The 14035-nt window shown below is 40.1% G+C and overlaps 1 protein-coding gene across 6 annotated transcripts in view; it reads left to right on the forward strand.

The window, feature by feature from the left end:
- Window positions 1-443: 443 nt before the first annotated feature.
- pcdh7b (protocadherin 7b) overlaps window positions 444-14035 on the forward strand; it is a 251783-nt gene continuing 238191 nt past the window's right edge. For 5 of the 6 annotated variants that reach the window (XM_021478011.3, XM_021478010.3, XM_068222304.2 and 2 more), the window contains exon 1: window positions 461-4323. In XM_021478011.3, coding sequence (XP_021333686.1) covers window positions 1237-4323 — 3087 coding nt within the window. In that variant the 5' untranslated portion in view covers window positions 461-1236. Of the gene's footprint in view, window positions 4324-14035 lie in introns of all 6 variants that reach the window. The other variant, NM_001365653.1, reaches the window with a different exon arrangement.

Genomic DNA, 14035 nt, shown 5'->3' on the forward strand with positions numbered 1-14035 from the left:
CATAGCAACAGTTCCGTTACGCTTTAGTGCCATCGACAAAACGTAAGTAATGTCATTTAATGACTTTACTATAGAGCTGCACACCGTAAACGTAATGCAGGCATATTTCAGATAGCTGACGGTTGACTAACCAGTTTTACTTTGCGCAACACCCAAGCACTCAGCAGAATGTGATTCCCTTTACAAAGTCGAGCCCCTTTTGGGAGGCATTTAAGATTTCGAACACAGTGAACCACCAAACACTCTATAAATGTTCATTTCTGGACAATAAATTATTTATGTACTTTCTTCTTGCAATAAAAAATGCCCTTCTGAACCAAAAGGAAGAGACCCTCCTCAAACAGTAAAACTAAGCGATCAAGTTGAGCTTTGTTTGTCGCACAGGGAGCGCAGCGTGAAGGGGGTGGAGAGAGAGGGAGAGAGAGAGAGAAAGAAAGAGAGAGAGACTCGAGCGCAGAGTGCGGCATATACACACGCGCTTCTGCTGCAGGTGAGAGGCGCGCGCTGGACAGAGGAACCGTCCTCGCGCTGGAATTTTAATACCACATTCCTAGCATCTCTGCCAGGATTATAACTCCGTTATTGTTCAGTTTTGCATTTTGCCTTAACGCTGAACGGCACTGCGGAGATTTTCCCCATTTTTTTTTCGCTCTCTGGTGCAAGTGAGAGAACTATTAGACGCTGAGTGGACTGGAGAAATCTGTGCGCGCGGACACGGCACACGGATAGCACAGATCTTTTGCGGCTTATAACCACAGCACATGAAGTTCTGATATTTCAGTTTCTATTCCGTATGGTGGGATATCATCTGGAGAGGAGAGTTCGCATTTGGGAAGGCTGGATTTAAAACCTCATCAGTTGATTGCGCAATGGATTGAATATCTGGCTTCGATGATTTTAATGAAGACTCGGCGATGTCAAGTCATGGCAAACACGGAGTAGTCTCAGCAAGTAATTTATGGCATGTTTATTTCAAGCTTAATACTGAATGAATTTGTGAAGACTTTCTGTCAGTGCTGTGTATATGTTTGAGAGAAAAACCTATTTATAAAAAAAGAGGAATTGCGCGAGTCTAGTCTGAGCGGGGGAAAAAAACAGATATGCGCTAGTTTGGTTACCACATAGAGGTGCCCGGTTGTGAAAACGCATGCAGTGAGACAGGCGCGTTAACACAAGCAAGAAAAAGCTGTTAAACAGAATTCACGTTCAGTTTTGCTGGAAAAGCCGCCAGGAGCTATGAGGACTACAGGCATTGTGGACTATTTAAGCTACTGCTTTCTTATTCTGCAGCTGCTGAGTCAGCCCGCAGCCAAGCAAGTGCTCCGGTACCGCCTGGCTGAGGAGGGTCCTGCCGATGTCCGGGTAGGTAATGTAGCCGCGGACCTCGGCATCACGGCAGGCATGGACGTGACTTTTACATTAGAATCAGGCTCCGAGTACTTCAAAATCGATAACATGACCGGAGACCTCAGCACAAACGAGCGGCGAATAGACCGCGAAAAGCTGCCGCAGTGTCAAATGATTTTTGATGAGAACGAATGTTTTATAGATTTCGAAGTGTCTGTGATAGGACCCGCGCAGAGCTGGGTTGATCTCTTCGAAGGCAAAGTGATTATTTTAGACATTAACGACAACACGCCGTCTTTCCCCTCACCTGTTCTCACGCTCTCCGTTGAAGAGAACCGACCCATTGGCACACTTTATCTCCTGCCCACTGCCACCGACAGAGATTTTGGTCGGAATGGAATTGAGCGATACGAGTTAATTCAGGACAACGGCGAGAGCACTGTCAGGCGAATCGGCACTTCCGGCTCGGGCAGTGTTGACAGTCACTCGGGCAAGCGGAGGTTCGACGAGGGAGCAAGCCGTAGCAGCGTCTTTGAACTTCAAGTTGCTGACACCACAGACGGCGAGAAGCAGCCGCAGCTAATTATCAAAGGGGCTCTGGACAGAGAACAGCGCGACTCCTATGAGCTGACTCTGCGGGTTAGAGATGGGGGCGACCCCCCACGCTCCTCCCAAGCCATTCTGAGAGTAATGATCACAGATGTAAATGATAACACCCCACGCTTTGAGAAAAGTGTTTATGAGGCAGACCTACCAGAAAACAGTTCCCCAGGTGCCCCCATACTCCAGCTAAAGGCAGGTGACACTGACGTTGGTGTTAATGGACAGATCGAGTATGTTTTCGGAGCAGCCACAGAGTCAGTGCGACGACTGCTGCGGCTTGATGAGAGCACTGGCTGGCTCAGTGTTTTGCACCGAATTGATCGTGAAGATGTGAGCCAGCTTCGTTTCACAGTCATGGCACGTGACCGTGGTCAGCCTCCTAAAACTGACAAGGCGACAGTGATCATAAACATCAAAGATGAAAATGACAATGTCCCAAATATTGACATCCGAAAAATTGGACGCATCTTTCTGAAAGACGGCGTGGCTAATGTGGCAGAGGATGTGATTGTCGATACACCCATTGCTCTCGTGCAAGTGTCAGACAGAGATAAAGGACCAAACGGTATAGTGACATGCACTGTAGTGGGTGATGTTCCTTTTCAGCTGAAACCTGCCAGCGAGGTCGAAGGTGACATGAATAAAAAGAAGTACTTTCTCCACACATCAGCACCACTTGATTATGAAGCCGTGCAGGAGTATAACGTGGTCATTGTTGCCGTGGACTCTGGGAGCCCTAGTCTTTCTAGCAACAATTCACTAATAGTGAAGGTGGGGGACATGAATGACAATCCACCAGTTTTTAGCAAAAGCACAGTGGAGGTTTCATTTCCTGAAAACAATGCTCCCGGTGAGCGTGTTGTCACAGTAGTGGCCTTAGATGCAGACAGTGGCAAAAATGCTGAAATCTCCTACTCCCTGGACTCCTCTGTGAACGGAATATTTTCAATTGATGCAGACACAGGTGACATCCGTGTCAACACCATACTTGACAGGGAGCAGACGGAACGATATGAGTTCAAAGTTATCGCCAAAGACAAAGGCATGCCAGTTCTGCAGGGCTCAGCCACGGTGGTAGTTTTGGTGGCAGATAAAAATGACAATGAGCCAAAGTTCATGCAGGATGTGTTCACTTTCTATATACAGGAAAACCTTCAACCCAACAGTCCTGTTGGCATGATTACAGTCATGGACGCTGACAAAGGGCAAAATGCAGATATGAGTCTGTACATTGAGGAGGAGGAGAACATTTTCTCCATTGACAACAACACAGGTACCATTTTCTCAAACATGGCTTTTGATCGTGAGCAAAGAAACAATTATTCATTCCGTGTCAAAGCTGTTGATGGTGGCGATCCACCTCGGTCTGCTACGGCCACGGTATCTCTCTCTGTAATGGATGTAAATGACAATCCTCCCACTGTTCTTTTTCCAATGAATAACTCATACACGCTGCTCCCACCCTCTAGCAACATAAGGACAGTGGTCAGAACGGTCTCTGCCACTGATACTGATACAGGTGTTAATGCTAACCTTAGCTACAGGATTGTTGGCGGCAACCCGTTTAAACTGTTTGACATGGATGCATGGACAGGAGTCATCTCATTAGTTGGCAAACTAGAGCAAAAGCACTTTGGCCTTCATCGTTTGGTCGTGCAAGTGAATGACAGTGGGGTTCCATCCCAAAGCACCACCACATTAGTTCACATCTATGTCAACGAAACGCTCTTCAACTCCACTATCGTAGAGGCACAAGTTGCCAAAAGTCTCAGTACCCCGCTAAATGCTGACATTGCAGGAGACCCCAACTATGACTTGGGAAAGCAACGGCTCAGCATTGCCATAGGGGTCGTGTCAGGCATCATGACAGTCATACTTATCATCCTTGTGGTTGTCATGGCCCGCTACTGCCGTCCCAAGAACAAGAATGGCTATGAGGCTGGAAAAAAAGACCACGAGGACTTCTTCACACCTCAACAACATGATAAAGGCAAGAAACCCAAGAAAGACAAGAATAAGAAAAAGTCTAAACAACCTTTATACAGCAGCATTGTAACCGTTGAGGCATCTAAGCCAAATGGACAACGCTATGATGGCGTCAACGAGAAACTGTCGGACAGTCCTGGAATGGGCCGATATCGCTCGGTCAACGGTGGCCCTGGAAGCCCAGATCTTGCTCGCCATTACAAATCCAGCTCACCCTTGCCCACAGTGCAGCTGCATCCTCAGTCGCCCACGGCGGGAAAAAAGCACCAGGCTGTTCAGGACCTGCCACCGGCGAACACATTTGTCGGCACTGGAGATAACATATCCATCGGATCAGACCACTGTTCTGAGTACAGCAGCCAAACCATCAACAAGTACAACAAACAGGTAAGAACAACATTTCTGCTTTTGAATCTATGATATCAATCACATTTTTAAATACTTGAATCATCAAGCTTTTTCTGAGTCTCTATAAAACACCTTCACTATTCAGCCTGCACTGTAATACTATCATGCTGGATATATGTATTTTTAGCCAATGCTTCTGTTTCCCTGTATCGACCTGCTTCGCCTCAGAGTGCCATTTAGATGTAATGCTAAAAGCGACATGAAGGCATTCTTCAGTCAGGGATATCATATCCGCCCGGGCCACCTGGGGTGTCGAGGCCACGCTGTAGACACATTGGCACGTCTTTTAGTGTAGTTGTAGGGCAGATGCGGGTGTCAGCATTTTTTTGACCTTTGTCTGTGTGTGTGCATCTGAAGATCCAATAGGATCACATATGGCTCTGGTTCACAGCTATTCTGTCTCAGCAGTAGGTTTGCGGCTGGAGCACGACCCAACCTCTTTTATCAAAACATGGTTACTTCTTTCTCTTCCTAGGGGGTAGGCAGAATAGAGGAGGGGTGAGTGAGATGAAGCTGAGGGGGAAAAGATTGAAAAAGGTGGAATGTTAGTTGTGGTGTCATGTTTTAACGTGCTTATCCGAACAGACTGCGAACATCTGGGCGGGAGGTCACATTTAACATTCCTGTGCACTTGTGTGTCTGGACAAATTCAGTGACCCAGCAGTGAAATCTGGTCTCTCTTCTCTCTCTCTCTCTCTCTCTCTCTCTCTCTCTCTCTCTCTCTCTCTCTCTCTTATCTCACATTCTCTTATCGTTATTCGTACCCCATACCTCTTGTACTCTCCTTGTTGTTCATGCCATTATTTAAAGCATAAAATGCCCTTTGTTACAGCAGCCACAAAATGGCTTTGTAAATTCTAAGGCCCACATGTGAAATAATCAATTCATATCATTATTGTTCCCTGTCCTGTGGAGCGATTCTGTGCTAGGTGAGGTTAATTCAAAATGAAGTCGGCTCTTTTATTGTCCAGATTTGCCAGGAAAAGAACACTTGCCCTGTCGTTTCATGTGTTTTCTAAGGTGGTTAATGCATTATTGATTCCTATCTAACATGGCGTAAGTACTGTCCTCCCTTGCATTCCAGAACAATGCCCTTTCCAAACACAAGCCACAAGGCAGCCCTCTCTCTCACACCATCACACTGCATTTTCTTCCTAACACACCCAACCCGATTCATGCTTTGATTTGGTAATTTATTAAATTTATCCCACTCTGTGTTTAGAAACACCTTCTTTTATCAGTCGATTTTAAAGCTTGCTTCCTCTTTCCAGGCTTCCACTTGTGTCTCTTGACTCATTTTATTATTTTCTTCTTCTTAACAAAGCCTGGCTCCTTCCACAGCTTCCTTGTTTTTCTGTTGACAACTCTGTCTTTCTTTCATCTCTCCCTTTTCTCTAGCCCTCTTGAGCAGCCTTCAGATGTGCTGTGTTTAGGCGCCTGCACTCTCTACGAACGGAGTACTGTTGACTATGTTTCTTTCGGACATCTCATGCATTTTTAAACACAGCCTCCATTTGCTGCCCCGGCACATGTATTGTGTGTCCAAGTACTCCGCTTAGATAATTATTTATTTGCTTTTTATTTGTAAGCTGCTGTGCTTTGTACGATCCGTCCATTTGCTTGTCAAATGCAGCAGACTTTCACAGGGCGTTGAGCAAAAGAGTTCTACACTATTACCAGTTTGCAATTACAGCCTCCTTGGCGAGGAGCGAGATCAAGTCCAGCGTCATTACGTACATCCCTGCTGACAATTTAAGAGGGGCTCTTTAGATGTTTTATTGAGCGTTATCACGAGTAGCCAACATGCCCTCGCAAAATCCCATTAAGATAGCATAATAGTCTATATCAAATACTTTGGAAAGAGAAGTCATTAGATTTTTTATTTTTTTTTACTTAATATTTCCAGCTTGGTTTTGACGGCTTTTCTTTTTTTGCTGGCCTTGACTGTCATGATGACCTTCTTGTTCCTTACCTCCCAACTTTAATTAGCTATTTATTTTTTAATCTGCATGTACCTTCCCTCCCAATATATTTCTGCCTCTGTCACTCATCATGAAAGAAAAGTGTATGAGGCACATTCATTATGGACTCAAGTCACTAATTCTTGATGAATCACTGATTTGATCAGTGTCAGGTTTCTGTAAGGAAGGAGTATAATGCATAACTGCTGATATAACTGCTAGATAAGGGTGCACAATTAATACATTTAAGGGAGATTTCACATAGTACAGTAATTATTTATTCTGATATTTTTTTCATGTCTTAAGGAAGTTCCTAAAGTAAGTTCGGGAGAAGCCGGATCAGTTAAGTGGGTCAGTCAATCATCATTTGTGTATATAAGTAACGTAGTAGTTTCAGTTAACTTCTGTTCCGGCATTCCTCCACATCCCCATCTCCTCCTCGTTTTTTTTTTTTTTTTTTTTTTTTCTCAAAATGTTTTAAAAATGGGGGACTTTTACTTGGAGTTTGAGTCAAGCTTCAAGCCTCCTTCAAGGATGGACTGCAACACAAAATTCATGGTGTGAAAAATTACCATGTTAATGCAATTGATTGAGTAGGTGAACTGAATTGGTGTTTGTATTGGTCATAAGCTGGTATAAGATTCTGATGGTATAATAACCCATAGAAGAAAAAAAAAAAAAAAAAAAAAAAACAGTTTCACAGTATTGCGATTACTGCTCTAAAATATATTATTTTTAAATGTCTGGGTAAAACACAAAACTTTTTTTTTTCCTCTTTGAACATAATACATTTTATTTTGAGAAACATTTAAAATATTTTAGAAGAGTAAAACACCATCATTGTATAACTTTTCTGCTGGAGATGCTGTTGTCCTAAAAAACAAAAAAAAGATGTATATATATATATATATATATATATATATATATATATATATATATATATATATATATATATATATATATATATATATATATATATATATATATATATATATAAATGTCTTCTATATACCTTAGGAACGGTAGAGCAGAAAAATTTGCCAATTTTAAAACCTTAACTTTTCAAAACAGCAGTATACCTTGAAAACAATTACCATCCCATGCCTAGTGTGTATACAGTGCTCACCACATACAGTATACTGTAAGTACACCACTCACTAATCTATCTTTTAAATTTATATTTTTAATAGAAAGCTATACAATGTTATAATTGTGCATATACATCAATCAGTCAGTACTGAAGCCAAATCTAGAGCTAATCAAACAAAATAACTTAGAACAATGGTCCCAAAATTAGTACACCCATATATATGTTAAAGAAAAATCTTAAATACAGATTTAATAAAGAGGAAAAATCGAGAAGCAAAACAAATAAAATATTTAGTTTAAATTTTGTAGGTTGTAGGTTAACTGTATTATCTTTCCATTTGTTAAATATCTTTGGTAACTAAAATGTTATTTTAATAAATATATCTGTCTAATAAATCTCTTTCTGGTCCAAATGCACCAAAATACATTGCCTGTATTCACTGCGAAATGGAGAAAAATATTAATTTTCCAAATGCGATGTACTCAATTATGCTGAGCACTGTATATTGGTGCGTACATGGTGGAGGTGGGGTACTCTTTACAGTATGTAGATTAAAACACAATTACAGTCTATAGATGGCACTTTTTTAAAGCACTAAAATATTTATTTTGGGTCAAAGTGGCAAAATTGGAGCATTATGCCTCGTGCATTCTTGTAAAAAGTACCATCAAAATTGATTAGTGATACTGTAGGATTTATTTAGTGTAATTTCATTAAATAAAGCTTTTTATTATAGTTGTATCAAATGTTTAAAACATTTAATTTTACTCGGTTTCCAATTTTAATGCTACTTTATAGAGTTAAATGGTACTTTTGTCAGGTCATTCAAGGACAAGGGTTTAAATGGTCAGATATTTAGCAGTTTTACTCTACTACTGCGCAAAATGTTGATAAATCTAGGTAAAGTAACACTATTAAATGCCAGAACAGGTCACATGACCTCACAGTCCTCTGAACTAGATGTGCTTTGTGCACATGCAGCTTTTAAATTAATGATGGAGAACATAGAGTGATATTAATAATAGTGTCTTGTAGCTGAGTTGAAATACCTAGTTTTCTGGACAAGATTAATTTTCTCTTCACAGTACAATTCCCTCTGGTGAAGTCATCCATGAAAACTACCTGTGTTTTTCTCCTTGTGAAAAGGCCCGGCTCTTTTTGATCGTGTTTGATTTCAGTTCTTGTGGTCTGACATCTGAGATGCTCTCTCTTTTCCCCTTCCTCTCTTCATTTTCTGTCTAGAGGAGGAAAGGGTAAAAGAGACAGGAACTAGAAAGAGGGCCCTGTTAGCAGCCTAGAGAAAGGTCTCTACTGTTCTCTCTCTCTCTGCTTGTGTGTGTGTTTGTGAGTGAGTGTTGAGGGGGATCGGGTGCAGTGGCCTCATAAATGTGTGGTGGGGTTTTGTGTTACCTACATTCACCTAATCTTCTAGCACACAGAAACCCATGCACACACACACACACATACGGTCTTCTGTCTTAATAGCAAAAACTACACCGCGCCGCTCCTCCCAGACAGGTAACCAGACAACACTAGTGTTTCCATGTCCCGCTGCACATGGGACATTTAAGCTGTCGTTAATTTAACTTAATGCAGGTGGGAGACTCCACTACCTTCCTGCCAGCCAGAAAGCTAACACTGCATATCAAGGCGTTTTCACAGCTTTCTTCTGCATTCTCTTTAAAACGTACACTCACCGGCCACTTTATTAGGTACACCTTTCTAGTACCGAGTTGGACCCCCTTTTGCCTTAAGAACTGTCTTAATCCTTCTTGGTATAGATTCAACCAGGTACTGGAAATATTCCTCAGAGATTTTGGTCCATATTGACATGATAGCATCACGCAGTTGCTGCAGATTTGTCAGCTGCACATCCATAATGCAAATCTCCCATTCCACCACATCCCAAAGGTGCTCTATTGGATTGAGATCGGGTGAATGTGGAGGCCATTTGACTACAGTAAACTATTGGTGATGTTCAAGAAACCAGTCTGAGATGGTTCACACTTTATGACATGCCTGTTATTCTGCTGAAAGTAGAAGATGGGTACACTGTGGTCATAAACAGATTAACATGGTCAGCATTAATACTCGTTGCGCGTTGACACAATGCTCAGTTGGTATTAATGGGCTCAAAGTGTGCCAAGAAAATGTTTCCCACACCATTACACCACCAGCAGCCTAAACCGTTGATGCAAGGCCAATTTTGGTGAGCACGTGCCAATTGTAGCCTCAGTTTTCTGTTCTTGGCAAACAGGAGTCACACTCGGTGTGGTCTTCTGCTGCTGTAACCCATCCGCCTCAAGGTTGTGCTTTCAGAGATGCTCTTCTGCATACCTTGGTTGTAACGAGTGTGTGTTTGAGTTACTGTTAGCTTTCTATAGGCTCAAACTAGTCTGGCCATTGTCCTCTGACTTCTGGCATCAACAAGAGATGGTTGTGCATGAAAATCCCAGTAGATCAGCAGTTTCTGAATTACTCAGATCAGCCCGTCTGGCACTAACAACCATGCTACGTTCAAAGTCACTTAAATCACCTTTCTGCACCATTCTGATGCTCGCTTTGAACTGCAGCAGATTGTCTTGTTTAAATGCCTAAATGCATTGAGTTACTGCCATGCGATTGGCTGAATAGAAATTTGCAGTTGGACAGGAGTACCTAATAAAGTGGCCAGTTAGTGCATCGGGTTGTTTGTGTTAGCTTGCAGCTGTTAATTTATGCTTTTTGTTGCATTATATATTTAGTTGCTCTAATCACTTATAATTTCTCTGATGGGACTGTTTGCATCTTTCATGGAATTTAGCGTTTTGATGCTTCAGAGTCAGCGCTCTAAAATGCATGGGAAAACTTACTGAAAAAAAAAGGTTGTATCCAGAATGTTTAATGTTTTTTTTTTTTTTTTTTTTTTTTTTTATAGATGGATACAGTCTTTAATCGTTTCCCTTGATTCCATAAATCTCTAGATCAGAGGCAACTAAATGCATTCAAACAGACACAGAGTGTCATTCACTGATGAAAAAGATTTTGGCCTATTTTGTTCAAACAGGGCTGTGGTTAAAAATGATTCTTTTGTATTATTTTAAACCAAAAAATCAACACTCGAATCAACTATCTGCCAATCATCTAGAGATCCTTTTTTCCCCATAGTTTGTCGTAATCTATCTCCGCATTTAGTCTTGTTTGAGGCTATTGCTGAGATTTGTAAGGCTTTTTGATGTCAGTGTGGCATGTCAGTTGTGGTTTCAATCTTTACAATGCGTCCAGCCAGCATTTGTTTTACATACATGTGCCTGGCGGACTAAAGCATCACTCATTTTGGACAGGTGCAAGCAATACAAAAACAGGGGCATGCAAATGCTGATCACTTCTGTTGTTTATGAGTGCTTGAGTGTGTAGCTTACCTTATTTTGCTGCTAGCAAAACATCCACGCAAATCACACAAGCTTATTTTCATTACATACAAAGTGCTGCATGAGTTTTTTTAATACTACAGGTAAGAGTTTACATACAATTGACCTTTTTAATAATAAATGTCAAACTTTTTTTTAGCAAAGTAGCTTGAAATGTTAGATTTTAATAACTGACAGTTCTTTTCAGATGTGTGTGCCAAGTGACCTCAAAGTTGAGAATTAGCCTTCAATCAGTGAAGCAATCAAGCTGCATTTACAAGCAGCCGTATATTCTATTCATCACAATACAGAAGCGTAAAATTAACTACACGCCATCATCGTCACGTCACATTAAATAACATGCCATGCGATGGCACGGAATTGCTGGGTAATGGAGACCAGGACAGAATTAGATCAGCTGCAGGCTTGATTGCTGTGTTATTAGCGAGCGCTTGTCAGCTCAACGTCAGCATTGAATGGCCAGCGCTGACCAAATCTGTCACAGGTACAGATGCGGCACAGGATGGAGCATCTGCATGGTTGTGCCTTCCATTTGCACTTTTGGAATTGGTTCACATGCAAATACTATACTTTGGAAATTGGCATAAAATAAAGCAGTACACCCACAGAAGCTATAATGTACAGTGGATTTTGTGGGAAACGATCAAACAGTGTTCTAAATTCACTGTAAATCAGATTTTTTTTTTAAACATAAAACACATTTGACAATGTTTTATATAAAATTTAGAGAGAAAAAAAAAACACTTTATATTGCAGGACATAATTTACAGCATTTGCAGATTAAATTTAAACATATATCAATGGATTATTGATTTCCAACACTGTGAACAACTTTATTTCCATTGACTAACTTTAACAAAGATGAATAAATACTGCAATAAATGCATTTTTTATTGTTCGCTCATGTTAGTAAATTAGCAATTCCAACATTATGGATGTGACATTTGCAGTGAAAACTCAAAGCATAAATTGATATAGAAAGCATATGTTAAGATTATATTGAAACTTTTATTTATATTTTCCAGAACAACTGACCACAGATTTAAGGGACCAGAAAAATATCAATTTGTAATCATGTTTGATGCTTTAAATGTGGAAAATAAACATGCTTTATGGATGTGACAAAAAAGTCTGCGGGTTTACAACATGCTTTGTAGAATTTCTGTGAATTAAACTGCACAACCCAAAAGAAACAATGCTAATCAAAAGATAAGACTTGACTCACTATAAAACGAAAAATATTGGTTTTATTTTATTTAATATTTTCACATTTTTGAGGAAAAAGTGTCAAGTGGATGTGACATATTTCTGTTATGGATGTGACAGATGTGAATTGCCACTTGTGTGACTTTGGTAAATCAAAAAGAATAGTTTGAAAACATATGACAGATGCATTTGTGAGTATTTATACAGTACTGTAAAAAACTTGCTTAACCTAAAAATACCCAGAAACAGTTTCCGTAGTTTGGTGAAAACATTATTATTATTTTTTTGTCATGGCAAGGTTGACATTTGCACAGAATTCCTCAAATACATTAAAAATGTAAAATAAATTGAACCAAACCTTTAGACCAGTGGTTCTCAAACTGTGGTACGTGTACCACTAGTTGTAAGCAGGCTTCCTTCTAGTGGTACACGGAGGAATGAATCATATCATGTACATGCTAAACACATTTCAAAATTTATTAAAAATGATATATATAATATGCCATATATGACATATAGCCTATATATCTGAGGTAATCTACCACATTTTTCAACTGTGCAGAGTTGTAGCTGCTTTACTGGGCCTACTACACTACTGTATTTCAATACTACTCATTTTGGTGGTACTTGGAGAGACAATTGTTTTCTGAGGTGGTACTTGATGGAAAAAAGTTTGAGAACCACTGCTTTAGACAATAAAACAAATCTTAACATTTAACTTAAACCCATTTCAAGTGGATCCAGAGAAAATTAATGTTTTTCAAGTGTTTTTTATAACTGTTTTAAATTAATATATGTCACATCTAAATTTTGTAGAAATATGTAATACATGCAATCACATTGATAGATATATCTCAGCAGGCACAGGACGTCAACATGACGTCAGATTGACATGTCATGGGGACATGGCATTTTGTTTGTAAATGAAAATCGGATAGACGTCAGAACCCAATGTCTGGCCAACATCAGCTCAACGATGTAACAGCTTGACGTTGTGTGGACGTTACCACTAGGACTTCTATCAGACGTTGGATTTTACCTGATAAATAAATGTCAGTATTTGACGTCAATATGGCTCAACGTTTGATTTTGGTCACTTTGCAACACAACTTAAAATCAACCAAATATCAACGACTAATGATGTAACAGCTTAGTGTGGTGTGGATGTTACCAATATGTCATCTATCAGACGTTGAATTTTCATTTCCATACATGACAAATAAGTGTCAAAACTTGACGTCAATAAGAAGTTGGTTTAGGATGTTAGCTCGACGTTGGATTTTGGTCACTTTCCAACACAACCTAAAATCAATCAAACATCAACATCATAATTGGACATCAAAGTAATGTTGTCCTTAGACGCTGACTAGACTGAATTTTTGTTGACCTGACGTCATGACCTAAATCTAACCTAATATTAACCTCTTATGATGTTGTGTGTCTGCTGGGATGTTTGTAGTTTGTAGTTTTGTAGTTTACATCAGCTTTGATTATATCTAAATAAACCAGAATTTAGAACCAGAACCATCTATTTTATAATCAACCATTCATAAGCAGCGCAATAAATGAAATCTAAACGTCACAAATCATCCCTTGATTTGCCTGCACAGGTCAACATTTCATTTGTACCCAGTGTTGACACAGGCGTATGCAAACCAGTAAATGTAAATGACCTGTGAAACCTTAGCCAGAAATACGAAAGCTGTTTTTGATACAGCACAAGGCCAAGTTAACAGAGAAAACAGTTCAAAATACAGTTGCATTTTTGTATTTTTTTCTCTCCTTTTGGAGTGCAGTTGCAGCAATTTCACTTGACCTTTTACAAGTACTACTGCAACGTCTCTTTGATTTCTTTTTTCCCTCCTGTTACTGTAAGTAATCTATCCTTTCAGCTGCCCGTTGACAGCGTGATGTAGCTAGAGCGTGCTTGCAGTCTCTCTCGTTCTCTTTCATTCTTCGCCTCTCTCTTTTTTTCTGTCGCCTTCTTCCTCTCTTCACTCTCTATTATATTCTCACTCATAGTC

The sequence above is a fragment of the Danio rerio genome, chromosome 7 (assembly GCF_049306965.1).
Source record: "Danio rerio strain Tuebingen ecotype United States chromosome 7, GRCz12tu, whole genome shotgun sequence".
NCBI lineage: Eukaryota > Metazoa > Chordata > Actinopteri > Cypriniformes > Danionidae > Danio > Danio rerio.